This window comes from Microchirus variegatus (genome assembly GCF_963457635.1).
Source record: "Microchirus variegatus genome assembly, chromosome: 2".
In the NCBI taxonomy this organism is placed as follows: domain Eukaryota; kingdom Metazoa; phylum Chordata; class Actinopteri; order Pleuronectiformes; family Soleidae; genus Microchirus; species Microchirus variegatus.
The window spans coordinates 38,015,772-38,040,493 of record NC_139803.1 but is presented as its reverse complement, the minus strand read 5'-3'; the positions used below and the strand labels follow the sequence as shown (position 1 = coordinate 38,040,493).

General features: G+C 41.5%; 1 protein-coding gene across 1 annotated transcript; it reads right to left on the bottom strand.

The window, feature by feature from the left end:
• Positions 1-23,387, bottom strand: LOC310944425 (RAS guanyl-releasing protein 2-like). Its single transcript, XM_083910207.1, has 16 exons — positions 23,267-23,387; positions 23,061-23,163; positions 22,777-22,833; positions 22,539-22,670; positions 21,252-21,402; positions 19,506-19,679; positions 16,240-16,356; positions 15,662-15,943; positions 12,620-12,694; positions 11,724-11,846; positions 11,346-11,461; positions 11,102-11,243; positions 7,402-7,438; positions 3,701-3,859; positions 2,348-2,410; positions 1-1,474 (listed from the first exon to the last, which is right to left on the bottom strand). The coding sequence occupies exons 1-15, from the start codon at positions 23,334-23,336 to the stop codon at positions 2,352-2,354; spliced, it is 1,797 nt and encodes a 598-aa protein (XP_083766333.1). The 5' UTR covers positions 23,337-23,387; the 3' UTR covers positions 1-1,474; positions 2,348-2,351.
• Between the last annotated feature and the right edge of the window lie 1,335 nt (positions 23,388-24,722).

Sequence of the window (24,722 nt, the reverse complement as noted above, 5' to 3'; positions counted from 1 at the left end):
TCAGTCTCGAAAGATTCATTCAAAGAACAACAACACACAAACAAACAAATATCCTTCTTCAGGCTGTGAGTGACACAGAAGGACTGGCAGCGGTTTTTCGCTTCTTACACAGAAAAATAAATACCAGCAGTGTGATATAGTCTCATTCAATGACAAACCAGCAGGTAACAATAATATGGCACTCCAAGTCTGAATTCTCCACACAGGCACCAAAAAAAGTATCTTTAAACCGTAAGTTTCATCCTTTTTTTTCAGCTCTGGAACTTCAAGACCTCACATTTTGAATGAAAGATAAATTGGCATGCAACATTTAAAATAAGAAATGCTCAGTAAGAAGTCTGGAGTAGAGAATAGAGGCATGAAGGGTTTTTGGAAAAGCATGCAGGATAAAAAAGAATAATAAAAAAAAAGAAACACTAAAATTCAACTTCTTCAGGGTAATGTTTTTGCTGCCGTCGCACAAAATCTGCAACTAATCATTATTTTCATTATTGTACCAATTAGTTTGGTTCATAAAATGCTTAAAGTGGTGCCGTTTTTGTTTTGTCCACAAAAAATGATTATAAAATAAAAAATATTCATGTTTAAGAAGCTGGAATCACAGAATGTGATTGACCTTTTTAACCCTATGTTGACATCCCTTTAAATATATTGTATTTAAAGCTTTTCCAGGTGGGTTCTTCTCCTTCTGCGGCGTGACAGCAGTTTCTGCTACGAGGCGAGAGCTCGTCAGTGCACGGATACAAGACAAGCACTGTATACTGAAAACATCACGACAGCAACAACTATAGGACAGTTACTGATATTCAGACAAAAATATGATGTTCATCAAAGTCTTCTCACCCCACAGTCGTCGTGGGGTGTTTCCTTTGTTTGCAAAATGGTTGGGTTTATATCAACAGTATTATATATATGACATCAAAATTGGTCCACTCAAATGTATTTTTGGATAATAATAACAAAGCAATTCCCAGATGAAGACGTCAGCTTAGTACATTCTTGGCAATAACAGCACCATTCCTGACCAGTCTGCAGAAAAGTGCTTTAAATATTAATTCTACTGACTTTAACATTTCACCAAGTAAAATACAATATTGTGGATTTATATTTCTATTTTTTCTCTTTCAAAGAATACATATAGTAATGTTAACACTTGGCTGGAATGCTATTGAAATCACAAAGACGTTTCCATTGTCACATTCTGTGGAGTCGCTGTCGTTGCGGTGTGTGTCCACTGTGTGGCACCATGTAGGTGATCCTGGTTTGTGTTCAGTGCAGTGTCTGCTCCTCACACACACACACACATGCTGCTGCAGAACAGTCAGGAGTCTGCAGCTTCCCAGCAGTTGCTGATTTGGCCTCTTGCACATGAAAACCGTTGGAAGGATTTTTTTTTTTTTTTTTTTTTAAATAGAGCGAGGTGGACACTGGCGCCGGGCTCCTCCATGCAAAGCACACGTTCAGTTCAAGGCTCCTGCAAGCATCGTCACATGGTGAGATAAACAGTACGTACAGGGGAAACGAGTGCTCAACAAACATGAAATATACATGGAAACACTTTAGTGGTGTGTCTAATAGATGGATGTCTTAGTAGGCAGCAGCCCTGAAGGCCAACATTCACAATTTTGGCACGTCCGTAGTAATTAAACCAAATTAGTAATGTGAATTAATTAGAAATTAAAGGCTGATGGTTGGATAGACGATGACCTCAGGCATGTTAATGCGATACTTTAGAGACTGCGTCGACATTGTGCATATGAGTATGTTGAGCTGCCCGGAATAATAAAGATCTTTAACCCTTTTTTTCTCCATTTCTATGTTAAAACATACAGTATATACAGAGGCTATAAGCATGTGCAACATATAGTCTTATATCCTCTTTTTTTTTCAACAGAAAACATTTCCATTTTCACCAACCACGAGCAAAAAGTACTAAGAAAAAGTATATCTTTAAAAAATAGAAGTTTGGAAATACGTCACAGTTTAAAGTTCACTTGGCTTGTTTTTATGAACAAAAACTAAAGAAAAACTATAACTACTTTATACAACAAATCTTTTTAAAGCCTGAATATGTGACCTATAAACACGCACACCCAGGATGTCCATATAAGGAGTTGTTTATTATTCCCATGACAGACTTGATACCACTCTTATCTTATATGACTTGCTTAGCTTATATTAGCTTAGCATTAGTAGATATATAAGGTAAAAATACCTAATATATACATATATATACACATATATACAAACACATATATATATATATATATATATATATTCACACACATATATACACTTATATATATATATATACAGATATATATATATATCAAAACTGAACAATTACCTGGTTATAGGTGGACATCAAAGACTCCTTCCTCCACTGTCTCTATATCCTCTTCAACAATGACTGATGGACAAAAAAGGGAAAGTGAATACATTTATCAAACAAATGGAAATGAAAAAAAAAAACACTGATGAAAATGTGCAGCCTCTGTCTGTTCACATTATTATTATCATCATATCTCGTCCACTGATCCAGAAGTTTCACACAACAACAATCATAATATAACAGAGGTACTTTCACTAATAATCTGCTGGTGGGTTAGACACTGCATTGATGAGTCACTGGCCCTCGCTGTGGCAGACCCAATTACAGTTTCATTGCAAATGACACCATTGTTTGAGAAGACCTTCCAAATGTCAAGCACACCATATGCTCGGAGGAAGACCAAAAGCAAGCCTTCAAGTAGCGGAGGTGTGGCCATGGCGACGAGAGCGGCTGCAAACATGCTGCGCATTAGTTTTCTGGCTTAGGAAAATCTTCTTTGAACACTGAGGAATTTGATCATGTGCCTTTCCAAATATCAAGATAATAAAATGATATTATACTGCATTTAAATCACACCAAAGAGGAAAGATGGAAGCCTGTGTGCTTAAAAGTTGCTCTTAATAGCAAACTCGTGCACAAGAGTATTCTTATTACTAGATATCGACCGATACCTGGTCTTTGGTCCATATGCTTCCCATATTTTCTTGTTTTTTTTAGATCAAAATGTCCTTTACAAGGGCGACAAAGAGGTCAGCAACACATGTCATATTAAATAAGTTTAAAATAGATAATAATTTAGTAATTCAAAACAGTTTGGCACTTGGCTGATTTACTAGTGGTAAATTAAATTTCTCTGTCTCAGAGCTACAACTGCCCTTCACCCTATACCTGCCCAACACAGAATACCAGGACCTTCCTACAACATCCGCAGGGAGTCGGCTCCCAGATACCTGCAGTAGACAAGGAGGTGTGAAAACACGGCCTGGAAAGGCAGACTTCTTTGTCTAATGGAGTAATGCGAAAGGGGAGTTGCTCCAGGTATAAATGTGGAGGGCTCACTATGCTCTGGGTCTTTTTCCACCTACGACCACTCGTGTGTGGATTGACCTTTTCTTTGCAAAGAAAATAAAACATTGTCGGCCAGCAGAGGTCTCTATTTCATTCACCAGCAGCAGAGAATTTCCACAACACTGATCAAATTTAACACATTTCTAATTACAAATGATGCACAAAATTAGCCATTTACAACACTACTAATCAACATAAACATCTATTTATTACAGTGTGTCTCTACAATCTGCACTACAGTGCAACACAACGTAGAAACTACATTATAGTGTAGTTAGTCTGCTTTCAAAACACACTCACCTGTGTTCTGTAAGCTGGGTGGTGTGTTGGCAGGTGGTGGGAAGCTGTAGGATCTTGCCTGGAGAGCTGGCGGCGTATCGTGGCTGATGCTCTTGGTCCTCTTCCGGCACTCGACAGCCAGGCGGCTGCGGCAGGCCTTGTGGCAGTTCACCCCACAGGCTGCACCCACGTGGGGAGGAGGAAGAGAAGGATGGTGGCAGCAACAGCAGCAGCAGCAGCAGCAGGGATGAAAGGGGTCGCAGGAGAGGGAGGGAGAGAAGGTGAGATCGGCGGAAGTGGACGGAAAAAAACAACTGTGAGTGATGGGGGAGAAAGAAGCGGAAGAGCACAGGCACACACACATGCTGTGTGAGGCCGACTGTGCCCATAAACAACAACCAGGGGTGAGTCTCGGAGAAGGTGTTGTCCTTCATATTTTGTTCTTTATACCCTACCATTCAAAAGTTTGGGGTCACTTCTTTATTTCCTTCATTTTTTTCAATGAATATAACATTAAATTAATCATAAATACACTCTATACATTGTTAATGTGGTAAACGACTATTCCAGCTGCAAACGTCTGGTTTTTAATGGAATATGTACATAGGTGTATAGAGGCCCATTTCCAGTGTTCTAATGGCACATTGTGTTTGCTAATCACGTTAGAAGACTATTGGATGATTAGAAAACCCTTGAAAACCCTTGTGCTATGATGTTAGCACAGCTGAAAACAATTTTGCTGCTTCTTTGATGAAAGGGCAAAATTATTATTATTATAAAAATCATTATTTCTAATCATGTCAATGTCTTGACTATATTTTCTATTTATTTTTCAGCTCTTTTGATGAATAAAAGTGTGACTTTTAATGGAAAACACAAAAAAACATAGAACTTTCGAATGGTAGTGTATATATATATATATATATATATATATATTTGGGTATATGCAGGAATCCTGAAGTTAATTTCAATACCTTTTTAAGACCTTTTTTTTTAAGACCTTCTCAAAATATTGAGATAAGACCTTATCGCTACTTCAACCTGTAATCAGCAACACATATTATTTAACTTACAAAACAGCTTTAGCTTGCAATTAAATCTACAGAAAACTTACATTTTACCCCATGTCTGACGATTTTGGAGTATATATCTGCGATTCCGGATATTATTTTGTGGCAAGAGGAGCGCTTTGGCTGTCGCAAGATAAGATCTTGCCATTGGAAAGTCATTGGAAGGTGTCGGGGAGGTTGAGTTCATATTTATGGACGATTATGAACTCAGTATTACTTATCCCACCTGGCTCTCAGCGAGTCGGCGACAGAGAATGTTTAGCGAACACGTTGAGCTCGTCCTTTAAAACACTCATCCAAATACAGACTTTCCCAACATGGGTGATTCATTTTGATTACCACGCTGCTGCTCTTTCTACCTCCCTGAGTAGTGGATAACGAGGGTAATGGGGATGAATGGCTGTGGGGGCTTTTTCATTGACTTCCTCTGGACTCCTTAATGCACTGGAACAAGACAGGACACTTCCATGCAGCGTAGCGTGGAGGATTTAGAAAGAGGCAGCAATCTCATGGTCATGTCTGCCCTCCATGTGAATGTTTTTTCAACTGACAGCATTAGTTAAAAATTAATAGAACACATTTACAAGTGTTATGGGCACACGTGAAGATATCATATATAATATCATATATCAATATCAACTTAAATCTCGACATTCCGTCTACTCTTTGTGTTTTTGACCCAAAGCAAAGGTGAAAAGTAAGGAATTATATTTACTTGCATTACTGTAACTGAGCAGGGTATTTGTGTACTTTTTACAGTAATTTTTCAATTTTGGGTGCATTGTGTAATAAATCTAAAGCAACTGGCTGTAAAAGCCTCCTAATATGTCACAGAGATTCAGGTATAATGTTCATATAACAAACTGAACTCACCAACAACAGAACAGCCAAAATATTTTCATTAAAAAAAAATATTTTACAGACTGCAAATCATTTTTATGTTTTGAAATCATGTTTTGGCATGTGGCGCCACCTACCGCCATCTACCAATCAATGCAGTCAGTAGAGACTCAGCTGCCTAGCAACCACGGGTTGCCAGTTACTGCATGTCTGAGCTACAATGGCAGAGAAAAAGAAACCTAAAAGAACTTTGTATTTTGAATTTGAGTGTAGTAACCATTTTTGGCCACATTCTTTCATATGGCGCCGTATGTTTTTTTTGAAGTAGTTAAAAAAAATGTTGAAACAAAAATAAATAAATAAAATAAAACAATCTGAGACCGGAAGATTTGGCAGTGATTGATGAGGACGGGGGAATTAAGAGTGAGAAATTTAAAGCCTTGGTGACCTTTGACCCATGTTTACTGATATATTATGTGCTTACATATTTAATTTGTGTCCTCCTGCACGACACAAGAAAGAACCCCAAACTTTTCCAAAAGTAACTAACTAACTTTTTCTCTGAGTAAATTTTAAACAATCTCCTTTTTTTTTTACTTTAACTTGAGTACATTTTTAGACCAGTACTTACTTGTACTTTTCTCAAAGTAGTGGTACATTTACTTGAGAAGAATATCTTAGTGCTCTTTCCACCTCTGATGTAAAGTCTCTTTCTTTTAATGACGTCACCAACTGCAGTCTGAGACGTCAGCTTTTGTTTTTAAAGACATTAAAGTCTGGACATGTTATTCCTCCAATAGACAAAGGAGTCTGCCTTTCCAGGCCTTGTTTTCACACCTTCTTGTCTACTGCAGGTATATGGGAGTCGACGCCCTGGGGATTTAGAGTTTAATTTATCTTGTCATTGCCAAAAAAATGAAAATTCTTCATGCATGGCCCGAATACTCGTCGTACAAATGAATACACAGGTATCTGTTTATTTTGCTCCTGTGAACATTGCTACAGACAGACTTCTTCAAAAGCCCAAAAGAGAAGTCAATTACTCCAGCAGCATTGTAACTCCAGTGTTTGACGACAACTTCCACACTATTTTAATGAGCACGCACCAACCTGGGATGAACCCGGAGACGCTCCTTTGTTTTCCAGCTATTACAGGAAGACGTCGCGGAAACTTCACTGACGCTCAATCTCGTGAGGTAAACACAGCACGTTTGCTGATTTTGTCGAGCACTTTGGCAAAGCCGTGAAACGTTATCTCGCAGAATTATCCGTCTCCCGTTCACATCAAGCCTATCAATCACTCCGGCGCTCCGGCAGATGGAGATGTACGAGCGATTTGCATATTAAATTTGGCATCGTTTTTCTTTTTTTTTTTTTAAGTTGTCGCTTGACAGCTGGAAGGAAACATATGTATGAATTAGAGGGCTGAATATCCGCAGATTATCACTACTTAACTTCTAGCATTAGCAGAAGCAGCCAGTGGCGATATCCACGCAGAGGAAATGAAGTGTGTGTGTTTTCCAGCTAATGACCATGAGGAGGATATAATGGGACGTGCTGGAGGTGTGTGTGTGTGTGTGTGTGTGTACATTTGTGAGATGAACCAGCTTCAAACTCACAACTACTGGGAATCCTGAACAGAGCATCGCGTATGCAAAAGAAATGTGTTTGATAAGGTTTCTGGAAGTGTGTGTGTGTATCCTGGGAATCAAATGAATCACTAATTCTTTGAAGGTCACACACATCTGGGTGGATCGTGCACGTCTGTGCAGCAGATGTGGAGCTCAGACGACGACGATGATGATCTCTTACCTTTGCACTTGTAGCCTTGCTTGTAAAAGCCCCATATCTACAAATAGAAGGACAGAAAAGGTCAGTACATGTGCGAGTGTTAATTAGGAGGAGATTATGAGCACCGTTTTCAGAAGAAGAAGAAACTGTTCTTTTTCGGCTCGAGTTACGGTCTGCTTTAAGCATTGTTTTAACCTTGCAAGATAGGGGAGTAAATAAAGTGACAGTGTGGGGAAACTGAGCAGCTTTAGCTTTATTACACGAGGAGGCTTTTTTTAGGCGTCTGGAATTCAGTTTTTGACAAGGGAACGGATTCTAAATATAAAGACTGAAGCAAATCTGTCACATACCTAATAACTATCAAAATAATACATTTTAGCAACGGTGTCATGCATTGTGCCACACTTTTTTTTTTGTCTCCCTTGCAGACAAGCAGGTTTTTTTTTTCCCAAATTCTATTAAAAGCCCTCATGCATAACCTCCTACACCTCACTCATTTGCTTAAATTTGCACCCATTATTACGACGTCCTCTGCTTGTTTAAAGACGTGCTGTGCTCTCTTGTTGACTCTCTCCCAACAATCGCTATAATTAATGCCGAGATTTTTGCACAAAAAAAGTTCTCAAACTATATCATCTCGTCGTTTTAAATATAACTATCACATATGACACGTCGCTGCCAACTATCTATGACGCTATATGTGACTTTCTTACTTCTACTATTAGGCTCTGTTCATTTCACTTTATAGGGTGGAAAATGAGCCCGTAGCTGATTAGAAACACAACGTGGTAGACAGGGACTGCTGTTTTTGGGGTTGTTGTGGTTGATGTGTTGGATATCGCAGGTAAATCTTCAAGCTACAGCCTGTAGTAAAGCATTGAACTCCACATTATTCTGTATAGGCATATAAAACTGTATTTAAAGTTCACAGTGAACCGACATCTGCAGAAGCTTTTCCTGCCTCCATGGCGGTGTGAAAACAATGCGAGTCACATGACGTCCAAGGATGCCAAGGAAGGAAAATGGAAAGAAAATAGCACAAAGAAAGAGAGCGAGAGAAAGAGATGTTAGAGAGGAAGAGCAAAGCTGGGGGGGGAAAAAAAGATGAGGTTGTTCAGGACACAGAGGGAGGTTGGTGGAGGCCCCCCCACCCAACATCAAGCAGGACACGGGGACCACACAGACAGTGGGGGGAACAATGACATGAAAGGTGCCGAGCTGGAGATCACACACTGCACTGGCACATCTGAGGAGGCACAAAATATCCTGACCTCTACACACACACACACACACACACACACAAACACACACACGTATGCATGCAAACACACACTCACCTGAAGAGGCAAACACAGTCATTTTTGAGACAAAGACCCACAGAGACACAGATGTAGATGCACGGCCAGACGCTTTCACAACAAGGAAGTCAATCTAAACATAACTGACAGACCTTTACTGCCTGTCAACGCCGCAGAAAACACACAATGCACGGCGAACAGGAAGTGAAAGCGTGTTACTTTTCTGCTAATGACGAGCTATTCCTGTAGCCGACAACAAATCAAATCCCTCACTGTGTCGTATTTTTGTGAAATAGATTAACTTTCAATCATAAATACTTATTTATGGTGATCCATATGTTGTTCCATATGAACGCAGACACTTTTATTTTGAAATTCTGTCATATTTTACTACTAGGGTTGCAAAAATTCCTATTAATTGTTACGGATTTTCTAAAATTCTTGAATTAAAGTTCCCCATCCCATGGAATATTTCTGGAAATCTACCTTAACCCTAAATACTACTCTTTTTTAAAATTATTATTATTTTTATTGCAATATCATGAATGAATTTCACTTGATTGGCCCCCTAGTGGCCAAACGAGATGCTCGGAGGCCCCAAGGCCATTTGAGTTCGAGACTCGTGATTAGTGAGGAACTTTGACAAAGTGCGACTTGATAACTCAAAAATTACAACAATTTTTGCAGCTTTTGCGTCACTCTTCAAGGTTTCTCTGCTCAGGGTCACCGATCTCCTGCGGTGGATCCTCGCAGCTGAAAGAACGTTGTTGTTCTTTGTTTTGCACACATTCTTCTACTCCAAAAAAAGTGAAACACACACCATCTCTCACTCATAAAACAAAGCCCTTGTCTTGAGTACATACCGTATAAAAAGGCTTAATCTAAGGCCACAAAAACAAAATAATATTTTATTCTTAAAGCACTTATACACTTCTATACACATACTTAGGGGCAGTATATTCAAGTTCTGCCAATAAAGCCTCCTAAATGTTACACACTGGACTTTTAAGGAGGTGCATTATCTCAAACTAAAATGCATTAAATACATCAGAGAAAGCTTTCTGCACTTGGCAGCTAAACAGAATCAAGCATCAGGCGTGTGATCACGTAAAGTTTTATATGGTTTTGTATTGACAGCGTTTGTTTATCGTGCGTTTCTCACACTGTATGAGACACTTTGCATCGAGAGGCAAAACAACAGATTTGTTTCGAGTCACTCCTGCCTTTCCGATTCAGATTCAGTCAGGGAAAAAAAACCCTGAGGAGGCTTCAGCGTCGCGTTGTGCACTCTCTCATGTTAAATGTTGTTCTCAGCCTGCAGCTAAACACTCGCCGCTTCCTCCTGAGATGCAACAACAACAACAACACACACTCGGCACCGTGTGTGCCTCCTCTCCTTAATTAAGGAGTAGGAAGGCCAAAAGGTGACTGCAGGCAAAGCAGAGGAAAGATTATTAGGATCCATGTGAGACATGAACTCTGCAGTGTTGTACAGCGTGTTTTGAGACTGAAGTGCTGAAAAATGAACTGTTTTTGCCAGCGGAGCCAAGAGGAAAAGCACAGAGCGGGGAATACTGTATGAGGAAGTGGCTGGTGTATCTACCTCTGTCACACACACACACACACACACACACACACACACACACACACACACACACTAAGTCCTTATCTCTCGCCGCTCTCTATTCCAAGTTTCCCCCTCATGATGTTTGAGTGTCCTCTGGAGAACAGATGCGAGGCCCCGCGTGTAAATTTCTACTCAGTATTTTTTGAGTGTTAATGTAAATCTCTACCCTGCGGGTGTGATCTACAGCGCATCTTGGTCCGTGTATGAAGTGCAGAGCGATGAATGGGGATGTCTCCATGAGGGCCCCATTCCTTCCTCTCATTACAGACGAGTGCTGACTCACTGTCTGAGTCTAAATAACACAGAGCTCCTCAGGGGCGACTTCAGGGGAATGTTAAGGGCCAGAGAACACACACACACACACACACACACACACACACACACGCAGAGATGCTACAGCCAAACACACAGAGATATCATCCTGTCCAATTACCTTCCTCCCATATTTCCCAGAATGCATCTTCAGCAGTGTGCAGCTCTGCCTCAAAAGTAATTGGCATTGGCCTGACCTGACAGCAGGACCATGTGAGGGGGCGGGGCCATCCATCACATGACATAATGCAGTGCAGACGCCACGAGAAACGCATACAGCTACATTGTTATCGAACAGCGGGGTGAACGTCGCCGACCTTTGACCTTTCGTAAAGAAACCATCGATTTGGTTGGCGAGGGAAAATCAATGCATTAGAAAAGACATAAACAGAATAGAAATCTATATTTAAGGCCTTCCTCCATGATATCTATATATATAGATAACACATGTATACAGAAGACCCAATTTTTCTGAATTACTCACAAAGCCAGCGCAGTGTTCACAGAACGTGGGCTTGACGTAGGTGGCCTCGGCGAAGGTGTGGATGAAGCCCATCTTGCAGTTGAGCAGAGAGCTGGCTTTCATGAAGTAATCGATCATCTCCTCTCTGCTGATTTTGCCGTCTCTGTGCGAGAGGAAGCGAGCGACGAGAGAGGGACGTGAGGTTTTTATGAGCACTGTGGGGTTTTATGAACACATATGAAGAAAAAATAAATAAAATGCTTACTGGTTCTTGTCCAGCTCTCCAAACTTGCTGAGGTAAGGGAAGTTGTTCTGGATCGCTTCGAACTCGTCCCTGGATATGTGGCCGTCGCCGTCAGTGTCGAAGTTTTTGAAGACGGACTGAAAGCAAACGGGAGCCAAGGTAAAACCTAACAATAAAGTATTGATTTCTTTTTATTGGAAGTTACCCAGAGGTTTTAATTCACGTGACCTGACTGAAACACATCTACTAAGTGTGCAAATAGTCAATTCATTGAGGGATCGATGAAACATTTTAACCCCCCCAAATCGTCCAATTGCAGAAAAGATTACAGCCGAAAAGCATCTCACAGTTAGTGTGCGTCAAGAGCAGGATCGTGAGAATGTTAGATTTACAGCTCACCTCCACCATCTTCTCTATGTGTTTCTTGATGATGGTCGGGTCAGCGTTGGGCTTCACGGACACGGACCACTCGTCGATCATCGAAGGTTTGGGATCAGGCGCCGGCCCCGGGCTGGAGTTCTGCTGCAGTGAGATCGATATCAACACACAAAGGAAGGAAGTGTCATCTTACAATGAAGAATGGGGGGGGGGGCAACAAGGCAGCTGCTGAGCAGAGGTCAAGAGGTCAAGGGTTATGACCAAATGTTATGAAGGGAAAGAAAATAAAGATGCTTTTCCATTTATTAGTCAATAATGCATTGAAATGGTGTGTGTGTTTTATGCGGTAGGTCAGGTGTGAGGCTAGTTTAGCAATAATGTTAGACTGAAATAAGGGTGATAAATTATCGGAAAACATTCACAGCGGGTGGCGGTGGTGGTGGTTTGGGGGCGGTGTCAAAATATGATATACTGTGTATACTCATCTTTTTAAAGATGATTTTTCTCACCCAGAGTCGTGATATTTAACGGATAAAAGTACCAACTGCCAATTACTGCCTTAAAAGGTATTTTTCATATGAAGCACGGTCATTTGAAGGCTCACATTGTGCTGAATCTTATTTTCTTCCAGCACTAGCTTCGTCAAAGGTAAACAAATGTAATTTTCTACTTCAATACGACTTGTGTTATTGTCTTAAGACGTGTATCGTTCTATTTTGGTCGAAGGAGGAAAATCACCACTGAAGTATTGATGTGATACAATCAGACCAGTGGCAGCTTGAGAAAAGCAGGTGACACAGGCTTCAAGATGAGGGCAGAGAAAATCACAAACATCCATCAAAACAAGACAGGAGCAGAGTGAAAATCACTGCCAGAGCAATAGTTATGGATCTGGGATCTGGGAGAGCTGCTCTCACCACCGGCTTGCGTGGTTCTCTCTGCAGAGACATCTGGTAAATCTCCTCCTCTGTGTGGTACTGGTCCAGAGAGACCTGCACAGACCAGAACACATCAATCTCCATCCACCGTGACACGTTAGAAATGAGATATTTAGAGGACTCAAAAACACACACAGATAAACTGTGAGGGAGCGTAAGCAGGACAGAAGGACACATATCACAAGCTAAGACTGAATCCACAAATGAGGAAGGAAGAGCCTGGACACAGGTGAAACACATCAGGGTGGTGGCAGACAGACAGGAGAGCAGGAAAACCTGGACAAAGACAGGAAGTAAAATAACAACAAGACACACAGGGGGAGTCGCTTCAAAGTAAAACAGGAAATAATAACACACAGAGGGGTAAGAAAATATAAGTACATCCTTTTTTGGAACAAAGCATTTTTTTTTCAGTCGGGGTGGGAAATAAAAATATTTGTGATGATGGATTTTTCACAGACTTTCGAAATAAAAGTGTTTGTGTTGACATTTAGTTCATAATAAAAAATGCATTTATGCTTTAAAATGAATCCGTTATTTATAATAACGCTACATTTGCACCAAAGCAACGATACACAGTCTAGAAACTATAAAAATTGGTACAGCAGAGAAATTAAGAGCATCTTAATCTGAAACAAAGCAAAATTCTAACTCCGAATACGTTTAACTTAAATGACTTCCTTTATGTGTGATCATTTACCTTTATGCTCGTTTACCACAAAGCGTGCTCCCACACACATGTGCTTATTATAGGACCTCGCTATGTCGAGGCGTGTCTTATGTTGACACAGCCGCTATGGCAACAGGTGAGTCGAGAACACAGCATCTAATTTTCACTACAGTTAGCACATGACGGCGTAATGATGTTTCCTGTGAGGTGAAGATGCAAAAAAAAGGGGAAAAATACTTGTTTATCCAGTTTGGCCTTAGCTATGCAGCCAAATCTTGCGTGAAAAGCGAGTGAAAGGAAGGTAATTCTTTTTAAATCTATACGTGGTTTGCTTATTTTAGCCCTCAACAAAGGCAATAAAAATAGTTTTTTTTATTACTTTTGAAGGACTTGCTCTTTCCCCTGCTGTGTCTCAAGTATTATTCAAACTGCATCAACTCCAATAAGCACCGGCATAAGATAATTGAGTGTTGACTCTGTCCAGCAAACTTCCCACCGGTGCACCCTCGCCTCCAGAACCTGTCAAGTTGCTTTCTCTCATTTGCACAAAAACCAGCTGCAATCTCGCACAAACACCTGCAGCAGCGCCGAGTAACTGCTCTCCCGGGACGGCTTAAACCCCGGGAAACTGCCGTTCACGTATTCAGAAAAAAAAAAAAAAAAACTCTCATCTGCATCTGCCGCAAAATTACTGATGCTGAAACACAACCTCGGGGCTTCACGCTGAGGCACAAATGTTTCCACTTCCATCGGCAGCTCCAAACGAGATATAAGATGAAGAGCCCGGCGCGTGATTCCGCCACAGGAAATCCAGATGATTTACATGAGCGGTGCTAAACTGTTGATGATTCAAACTAAACTCTTCCCCCTTTAAATATTAAAACGCCAGCGATGTCATTTCAGCTTTTTCAAGCTGCATATAATTCATGGGGAATTGCATCACATTTCATTTTCTTTTCCCCTGTTGTTATTGTCTGCTTTATTTCCATCGAGCAAGTGAAACAGACAAGAAAACAGATCATATTTTTGCTTTAAGCCTACAAATGTCATCTATTTTAATCTTGTATTTATCCACTGAAGGTCAGTTTGCACGCTATACTGACCTGTGTATGACTTGTTTACAGGAATACTGGCTTTAAAAGAAGTGCGTATCAACATGTATACCCAATCCTAAGTGATTATGACTCATTTTAGCGAGATTAACATAAATATTTTATCCTAGTAAACACAATAAATAGTGCTGGGCATGTTAACTAACAGCGCTAACGCGTTTCCATGATGACTAACTGGAAAAAGACGCGCGTGACGTCATGTTTACATGCCGCGGCACCGGAGTCCAGGCACCAGTTATCTCCATTAGCTCCGTTAGCTGCGTTCGCTGCGTTAGCTTCTTTAGCGCTGTTAGCGCAACAACAGTCGAACTGGAGTGGTCTGTTTATTAAAAAAGCAGCACTTTTGCGTTACGTTTAGCGTTACTTTAGAGACTCATTTTAACAATCGGGATTCACGTAAACACGACGTCACTCACGTCTTTTTCCAGTCAGTCGTCATGGAAACGCGGCATGCGTTAATGTGCGTTAACGTATGACGCATTTCCATGACGATTGACCGGAAAAAAGATGTGACGCGTGACGACATGTTTACGCGCCGTGGCGCCAGAGTCCAAGCACCGTTTACCAGTTAGCTCCGTTAGCTGCGTTAGCTCCTTTAGCGCCGTTAGCGCTTCTAAAGTCGAACTGGAGCGGTCTGTTTATTAAACGAAAAGAGCAGCGCTACAAATAACCAGCGTACCTGTGTACTGCTTATGTGTGCCTCTGTTTTTAAAGTTTAGCGTTACTTTAGAGACTAATTTTAACGTAAACATGATGTCATGCATGTCTTTTTCCGGTCGTCATGGAAACGCGTCATGCATTAATGTGCATTAACGTTGACTCGAATAATTTAAAGTCGAGATATGACGCAATAGGGTTAATTCCACACAATCACGGTGTTATATAAACACACGGAACACCGGCTCTTCCTTCTCGCCGGACTGCATCTATTTAGGACACACGCATTCATTATTTCTGGTTCCAGACCGTCTCAAGTCTCTTGTCTGTCTCCAGTGCAGTTTCTCCTGAGCGCGAGCCAATCAAAACACAGAACAACAAAGTAGGTGTAACAGGCTGTTTGTCCCCTCTTTAAACATTTTCTCATCCCACTTCACTGCTGTCTGGTTTTTTTTTTTGGATTCCGCCTGGAACACACTGTTCCTCTGAGCGTACATCTTCCTTAAATCCAAGCCAAAACATTCAGTCTGGACTCAAACGCACAAACACATTCAGGTCACTCAGGGCTCTTTGTGCACGCACCGTGAGCAGGTTGAGCAGATCCGTGTTGGCATCGACGTGTGGAGGCGTCGTCTGGATGAGCGCCAGCTCTTGAAGGATGGCGTACAGCTGCTGCGTCTTGGCCAGGTTGACGCGGCTCTTCTCCTTGTCCACCCAGTCCGGCAGGGCCACGTGCACGGCGATCAGATCCTTCAGGTGCACCCCGAGGATGGGGAAACGGAAGCCCGAGCACTCCGAGAAGCGCTTGCGGTACTGGCTGTAGTTGCCGCACGACGTCACCAGCTCAATGAGGTTGTTAAAAACCTGATCGTGGGGCGAAAGTTTGAGAGGACGGATGAGAATCAGACAGCCTGCATGTCTGAGGAGACATTTGTTTAGAAGAATCAAAAACATTCTGGGAAAACTTTGCTCCAGATGGATTACATAACAGGCAAGACACTTTAACTTGTCCGACTGTTTAGCTTCATATGGCTCAAATAGTTGTGTAGGAGTTATAGAGGAGGTTATTTATCACAACCATGTGCGGTGGACATTGCCTAAGTGCCAGAAATGCTGCAAATCAGCACCAGGTGGAGAGAACAAGGGAGCGACCACTGCACCTTGTTGGTCTCGGCGCTGATGTGGCCCTGCGTGTCTTTGAGGCGCGAGATGGAGCTGTTGCTGAGGCCGCCCACCACCGCCATGAGGGTGTTGAAGTTCTGCAACTGCAGCAGTTTCTGCAGTCGAAGGAGAACAGGGACACGTTAAAAGATAGAGACAGGGGGCACAGACACTTGACCTGGATCTCCTTGATAATTTGCTGCTGCTGTTGTAAATGCATCTGATCTGACACAGACTATCTCTCACCAAGGTAATCATAGTTGAGAAAACCCATGAAATAACTAAAATTGGAAAAACACAACATCGTGAACTGAAATAAATAAAAAGTAGAGTTTACAAAAACAAAAACTAAATAAAACTGTGTGTGAAAATGTGCTTAGTTTTCGCCTTTTGGGTTCATATGTAATGTCATGGAAATGCAATGTGCTTTTCAAAATAAAAGCACTACACAGCATTAAAAACGGACGATTAAAAACAAAATCACAACAACATAAATCAAAGCATTAAAAACACACAAGAATATAAAGTGAACTAAAAGAAGAAAACAAGCCATTCTGAATAAATATGTTTTAAGTCTGGATTTAAAAAGACCCAGGTCAGTGATAAAGCTGATCTCAAGGGGGAGCTTATTCCAGAGTCTGGGGGCGGCAAATGAATGAAGTGTATTTATTTTTCCTCTGTCGGCTATTACATTCATAATGTTTCATGTTCATAATGTAATTCAAATGTTTTAAATTTGTTGTCGTTTACAAAGTGGGACATAAGGCCATGCACGTTAAACATAGCATGTGTTATGGAGTTAATTGGGTTGAGTTGGTTCATTGAAGTGAATCAAACCTTGAGTCTATTATTGGTTTTATTGGGGTTTTTTTGCTCATGTTTTTCCTCAGATTGAGCGCCTGTGACTCCTGGCTCACAATCAATGTGATTTATTATTATATAATCAATAATATTATTTATGTTGTTATGTTCATGTGTGTCTTTAGTCTGTTGGCATCCTACCTCAGCAGTATGATGCACATTTTGCACTTCAGGCTAATTTCTTGTCGACTGTTTCCTTGTAAACTTTTTAAATGGCATCTTTTGTTGACACACAACACTTATTGTGACCTTTTTGAATATAGCACATTGGCAAATGTTCCATATTACAAAACTAAAACTGATAAAAACTAGCAACAGCAAACTTGAGAAGCCAGTTTCCTGGACAGTTTCCATAGGTATGTGAAATGTATCCCTCTTTAACTTTTGTCATTTTCTGCCCACGAGGAAGTTTAAAAACAGAACTGACTGGTTTGTTCGACTCTCACTGTGGAGAAAGTTGAAGACGTTATCATCGCCAACTGTCAGAAAGGTAACGAAAACCAATAGAGAATCCGAGTAGCTACGTTATTACTGGATGTTCTGACCTGTCTGTGTTAAAGTGGGGCTAAGTCGTTGTGAATGGCGCTCCGCAGGGCGCTCGCACTGCCCTTCAGCTCGCTCTGCATCTCGGGGGAAAATCAATGTGGTTTACAGCTGGGTGGGAGGGCTGCCAGAGGGGATCATTTGATTTAGCTCAAACACTCTTTGGAATCAATTGGTGAGGAAGGTAGGCGAGGGTTTCCAGAGCAGATGTCAGTGGCACTACTCGTTTATGTGGCCATCAGAGAGGCCTGGGAAGAGTTTCACTGTGTGCATTCAGGTGTACAATATATTAGTGCAAGGAAAGGGCAGAGGAGATCCAGAACACACTCTTCCTGTTCGTTATCGAAGCTATAAGGCAGAGGCACATATTTCGGGCAAGTGCATGTGCCATTTCTGCATTTTAAATTGAAGTACAAGTCAGAAAATACATTAAAGAAAAAAAAAAGGGAACATGATTCATTTGTGAAGTGGGAAATGAGACATATTCAGGGCACCCTGAGGGAAGCTTTCGGAAATGTCGCGGCAACCTTTTGTGCTGCCCCGGAATACATTTGAAATCAGCGTGAGCGTGATTTCTGTCCCTGCATGAGCTCAACACACTGGGCTACATCTCTGAATACTAAAGTCTGTGGCGTCGCAAAAAATTGGACCGAAATTAGCAAGAGGGTTTTTTTTTTTTCCAGCGGAGATGATGAATCCGTCATGTGTGGTTGGCCCCTCGTTCTCTTGACGTGACTTTGGGATCGTTCATGTTCAGTATCAAGAAGAGCGGAACAGTCAGAGAGAGCTCTCCTGACAAGAGCCCTGCTGCGGTGTCGGACCGCGGGTGTATTCTGAGAGACGGGGGTGCAGAGACGTGCTGAGAGGCTGCTAAATAAACGATGAGCAGCCAGATAAAGTGAAGGACAACTCAATGGAAAATGGGAGCAGACAGAGAATTCTCATGAATGAAAACTGTAGACGCACAATTAGAAGAGAGGTTGCATTTGTAGGGAAGTGCAGGCTATTTAATCTCTGTTTCCGCACTCTCTATGGTCAACTTCATCTCCCCTCGCGAGTGGGAGTGAGTCATATAGGGCTTTGGCCCGGCCCACCTGGCAGACCAAAGCAATCACATCAAAGTGAAACGATATGAAGTACGGCGAAGCCCAGGATGCCATTTAAAAGGGGGTGTTTTTGTAGTGAAAGGGCGACAGTCTCCACAGTCTGCAGGGAACCATGTAAGGCAGCTTTGTTTAAGAATTGGAGGCAAAAATTAAAAGGACGCAGGAAAATGATCCTGTAGTTCAAGATACTTTTGCTTTTCACATTCACTGCAGAGGTCATTTCTGTGGTAAACCGCATCATTTCATTATTTTTTTGAGGGGTCAGGAAGTGCACATAACGTACAGAGAATTCTTTAAACCGCTCTTTGTCACCTCTTGAGACAATTTTAACAACCCCCCACAGAAGCTAACAATGCAAAACTGCCTCATCACAGTGTTTTTGTCATTACTGGAGCCGAGGGCAGAATAGCCTGTATGCATCTTCACAATTAATGCCTTCAAAGCCCTTTTTAAATTAAATTCCCTTTTTATATATTTTTTTTAACACAATATGTTCCATCTAATTGCAAATGATGGTGTCTATCATGTGTGCACAGTGCACGCACAATACTTTTTTTCTCCATCTCATGCTTTAATCTTCAATTCACTGTTTAACACATTTCCTCTGCTCTTTATCTTTGGCTGCAGACCATAATCTCCTGTCAGTCTTCACCATGAGGCCCAACAACAACAACAACAACAACAACAACAACAACAACAACAACAACAACCCTCTGTCTTCAAACCCTCACAGTAAACAGTCCCGGCAGACAAACCTGTGCCACCCTGATGAAGTGGGAGATGACGGCGGCTCTCTGTGGGGCTGTGGGTTTGCTGAGCACCATGAGCTGAATCCACTGGGAAACGCTGTTGAAGAGCGTGATGAAGCGCTCCAGGATGGGGTTATCCACCGTGCAGCCGTGCATCACAAAGCTGTGGTAGTCCTGAAACTAAAGGGAAATTTGAAATTTAATCACATTTTTCATTTGGCAGACGCTTTCATACAAAGTGACTCATAAGTTGAGAGCCACCAGGAGCCACTTGGGGTTCGTGTCTAATTAAGTGTTCATTAAAGTGTAAAGTAGGAGACCTGGGGATCAAAACCACAACCTCCCGGCTAAAAGACAACTTGCTCTATCACTGAACCACAGCTGTAGGTTGGTTGGTCGGTTGGTTGGTTGGGTAGTTGGTAGGTTGGTTGGTTGGTTAGTCGGTAGGTTGGTTGGGTAGTTGGTAGTTTGGGTAGTTTGTAGGTTGGTTAGTCGGTAGGTTGGTTGGTCGGTTGGTTGGGTAGTTGGTAGGTTGCTTGGTCGGTCAGTCGGTCGGTTGGTTGGCTGGTTGGTCAGTTGGTCGATCGGTCGGTCGGTCGGTTGGTTGGTTGGTCGGTTGGTTGGTTGGTTTACGGCTCATTGTTTGATGAACTGATTTATTTTGACGTTGGGTTTCAGTCAGACTGTTTTTATGGCTACAGAAGATTCAATAAAGTATTTTAATGGAGCACATTTGCGGCAACAGCAGCTCAGCGAGTCGTCTTTCAATTCAAAGGTTATGGGTTAGATTCCCGGGCTCTGCCAGTCTACATGCCAACGTATCCTTGGACAAGACACTTAACCTCACGTTGCTCCTGACGGCTGTTACGGCAGAGGGTGAATGGGTGAATGCAGCTTTGGTGCGGTCAACAGTGGAAAACAGTTTTTTAAGCAACATAAAGGAGGATGTTATCACACGTCTGGAACATCCCCTCCCACCATCCCTGCATTTTGCTGCACTGGAAAAATGGACACAGAGGATACAGCAGGCCAGAGGAGGACTGTGTGGACTGACGAGGAAATCACAACATTCTTCCACTGAGCGCAAGAAGACGAATACTATACAGCAAGAATAAATTTAAGCAGCTGTATATCTGTCTCCCCAATATTCACTATACACAAATCCGTTCAATTTTGCGATCCATTTTAATCAAACACGACATTGATTTATTCGGTTGTTGGTCATTCTTCCCTTCTGTTTCTGGATACTTGTCCACTCGTTGCTAAATGACTGTAATTTGCTGCTCTCTCTCGTGTAAAAACGTTCCTCTCGATCAACGTATTTCTATTTATTGTAGCTTCTTCTTGTTTTATATTGAATCTGAGTGTGTTTTGGAACAAGCAGAGACAAACACCATTGAACATCCACTGCCCACATCTTGGCACCATGCACTATAATAGTTGAATAAATTATCTTTAAAACAAAAAAAAGAGGTCCACCATTTAAATCAGCACAGACCCAGTCATTGTGTTTGCTTCCCAGAATAAGACTCAAAGAGCAAAATGTTTTCAGACAATAATAATAATTACTGGCAGGAAGCAATTTCTCTTTCTGTCAATTAACTTATATTGCTTAGCAACTATAAAGTGCTTCTAAAAAGAGTCGAAATATAATTACGTGTGATTCAAAGAACTGGGGGGTGAAAAAAAGCTGTAAACATCACACACGCGGGTTTCAACAGCTTCATCGCGGACTACAGCGATCACACTCACCAGGATCTTGCAGAAGGATTTGTACTCGAGGAAGGTGAGGTGCTCTGCCAGCTCGCAGGAGTCCAGGTGGTCAAAGAGGAGGGACATTTTCCGCTTTTTGGACACTGACGGAACACGCTGAGTCACCTGCCGTTTCCATTTATACGAGGGCCTGTGAAAGAACATGCAACAAATATATTATTGTCTTTACGGAGAGTGAACACTCCATGGGTAAATATGCAGGTTTAAAGGGATAGTTCGGAATTTTGGACATAAGACCTATTTTCCAGCTCAGCCGGTGTGATGGAGACGTCTGGAGACGTTTTCAAGAAATGTCTCCAGACGTCAGTTCTTCTAGTTGCCGACTTCGCTGGTGCTATGGCTAGCGCAAGTCTTGTAACGGCAGACTATCGATGTACATATCTGTGTTGATAGAATAATATTTGAAACAAAACTAACCTTGCATCGTATGAATTTTTGAGGGACTACTTTCTAAGCAGCAGCGGAATCAGTCCGCCCCTGCCGTAAGTATTGACGCACTGCTGCTGAGACATAAATCCTTCAAATTGCAAGGTTGGTTTTATTTCAAACATTCTATCAACACAGATATGTACATCGAAAGTCTGCCGTTACAATTGATTTGCCTCGGGTGCACTGTGGAGTCGGTATGAGTGTTTCTAATGCCATGCTAGCGTGTACCATTGACTTGCGCTAGCCATAGCACCAGTGAACTCGGCAACTAGAAGAACTGAATGAAATTTCTTGAAAACGTCTCCAGACGTCTTCCATCACACCGGCTGAGTTGGAAAATAGGTCTTATGTCCAAAATTCCGAACTATCCCTTTAAATGAGCCAATTTTCTAGGTTTACGAGCTGTGAGATAATTGAATCAGAGCTATCTTTGTGGTCCCTGATATTTCTTTATTTTGCTCAGGTTTCACCCCATCATGGCCTCTGACTGGCTGGGTTGGCACATATATAACATGCTAAAACGTGAGATCAGAGTCTGCAACATCGCCCCTCTTTGCAGCTGCCAGTGTTATGCCAATGAGGGCCAATTAGCCACGACTTGCAAAATCATCAGCCAAAAACGGTGTTTTATACATGCACTGCATAGATTCGCGCTGCAGTGACAAAATGTCCCTGTAAAACATGCAGCAACAACAACTATATTAACTTTTTATTCTGTTTCCCTAATGGAAAACTGAAGGGAGGTGACGCAGAAATGGCTTTTATGAGGCAGGGAGGAAGTCAGCTGTGCTCACAGAAACATTCATTCACACTGAGGTGACAATGCGATTCACTCACACACTCTCGAGGTCAATGAGCTGACTCTGACGTGCGTTGCCCTCCGTGGTCAAGAGGTCTTTATAGTCTTTGATCTGGTCTGCCAGCTCCGGGTTCAGATTGAACTCTGCTGGAAACTCGGAGATCCAGTACCTGGAAGGCAGAACAAAGGGATTCACAGTGAGAGAGAGATGATGATGATGATGATGATTATATAACAGAGTGAGATGACAGACGTGTTAACAGGAGGGTTCATTACTTTACAAGGTGGCATATTCTTGTTCGACGCTCGGCAGTGCAGCTCTCCTCTTGGGATCTAATCCGCCAGTCAAGGTGAAAACCTTGCAACAATTTTTTTGTGTCTAAGACAAAAAAAGCAACCGTCAGACCTCAAACTCTTCAATGTCATTAGGAAAAGGAACAGTTGAGGTTGTTGAGGTGCTTTTCCAAGTGTGAATGAGGAGAGAAAAATGAAATATTCATGGACAAACACTTGGTAATATGTTCTTGGCGAGCAACGGCGGTGGCAAAGGTGAAGGATACTTGAGCACCAGCTTCTTGGCCATGTCAGTGGAAGGGATGTACCAAGGGTGCATCATGAGGAACATGCGGACCAAGGAAGTGTCCTTCAGACAGCCCTTCTCATCTGAAACAACAAAAAAAACAGTGTGTAATCAGGTTTAGAAATGTGTTATTTATTAATTCGCTTGGGAATAAAGCAATTTCATTAACACAAATAACAAACCAACCAAAGGCTTGGATGCAGGATTCCACCAACGCGTCTACCGTGGCCGACTGCTCCGATGACGTGGACTCCATTGTTCTTCTGCTCTCTTGTTTTTTCCCCCTCCCTCCTTGCGTGATTTGACTCTCACTGAACACAAGAGGAGATCGTAGAAGAAAAAAAGAAAGCATCAAAAGGAAAGCAAAGGAGAGGGATTGTACAAAGGAGAGCGAGAGAGAGAGAGGGGAAATTCACGTTTGGAACAGTGATGTGGTCACCTGTTTTGCATGCTGCTCCTCACAGTGAGTGAGAGTGAGGTTATCAGGGGATGTTGACATTTAGCTGGTGTGGAGGCATTTGCTGGAATATTTAAATTGAGATATATTCGTTCGAGTGTTTTTTTCCCCCCCGTGCTGACGTGATAGTGTAGGTTTGACAATAAAACCTAATCTGGGTCCAGAGTTTACGGCTGACGCGCGTTCCCAAAAAAGCGTGCAGCTCCGCAGTGACTCATGTTTTTAGATTTAAATATCCACTCGTTGACTCTTAGTCAGAAAAAAACCGTCAACAGGTGATATTTGAAATGAAATACCAATGCTTGACTACAACAAATAGACTGCAAATATTCATTCAATAATAATTATAATATAAACTAATAATAATGACCTAACTTGACACTTTTAAAATGCAGTTACATCATCAAAACTAAAATGAATTCAAATCATAATCCAACTGAAACTACTATGAAATACATCCATTATTCATAATGCACCCACAGTTTCAGTGGAAAGATATTTGAGTTCAACTATATCAGTTATTCATCAATATATATATATTGAAAGGAGCTGATAAAGCTTTTATTTCTAGTACATTTTTTAAATATAATACAAAAAGATACATATTGGCATTAATGTTCAACTCCCAGTTTTATCTTTCAAGGTACTGCGTCTCGACTATTTGATTATCACTTTATTCTTTGTCATTACATTCTATATAAGACACATAAAACATATAAACATTTTACGCACGGAGCATAAAATGTCTGCACTGTATGGCAGTACATAAAAACCTGAATGTAGTCCACTGGCTGCAACCTTCACATACTTCTTAATTCATAAGAAACAATAACTAAATCAAATTACGCAAGCTCTTCTTCATATGTATTTTTTTTTTTTTTTACTGCCAGTCTTGTATAAAGTACCTAAAATGGGATACTTGAATAAAAGTACAAATATCTTACCAGAAAAGCAGTTGAAGTCACTTTATATGATATTACTTAAGTCTTAAAGTATATGACATTTACTGTACTTTTGTAGTCATTTTCTGACATAAAAGTTTTAGACGTAACGGTAATAAAAAATTGAACAGTGAAGAATGAGCCACGGTGGCTCAGTGGTAGGGCGAGTTGTCTTTCAACTGGAAGGTTCTGCACTCTTGGAAATAAGGGTTCCAAAAGGGTTCTTCTACAAGGGCTGGGGTTC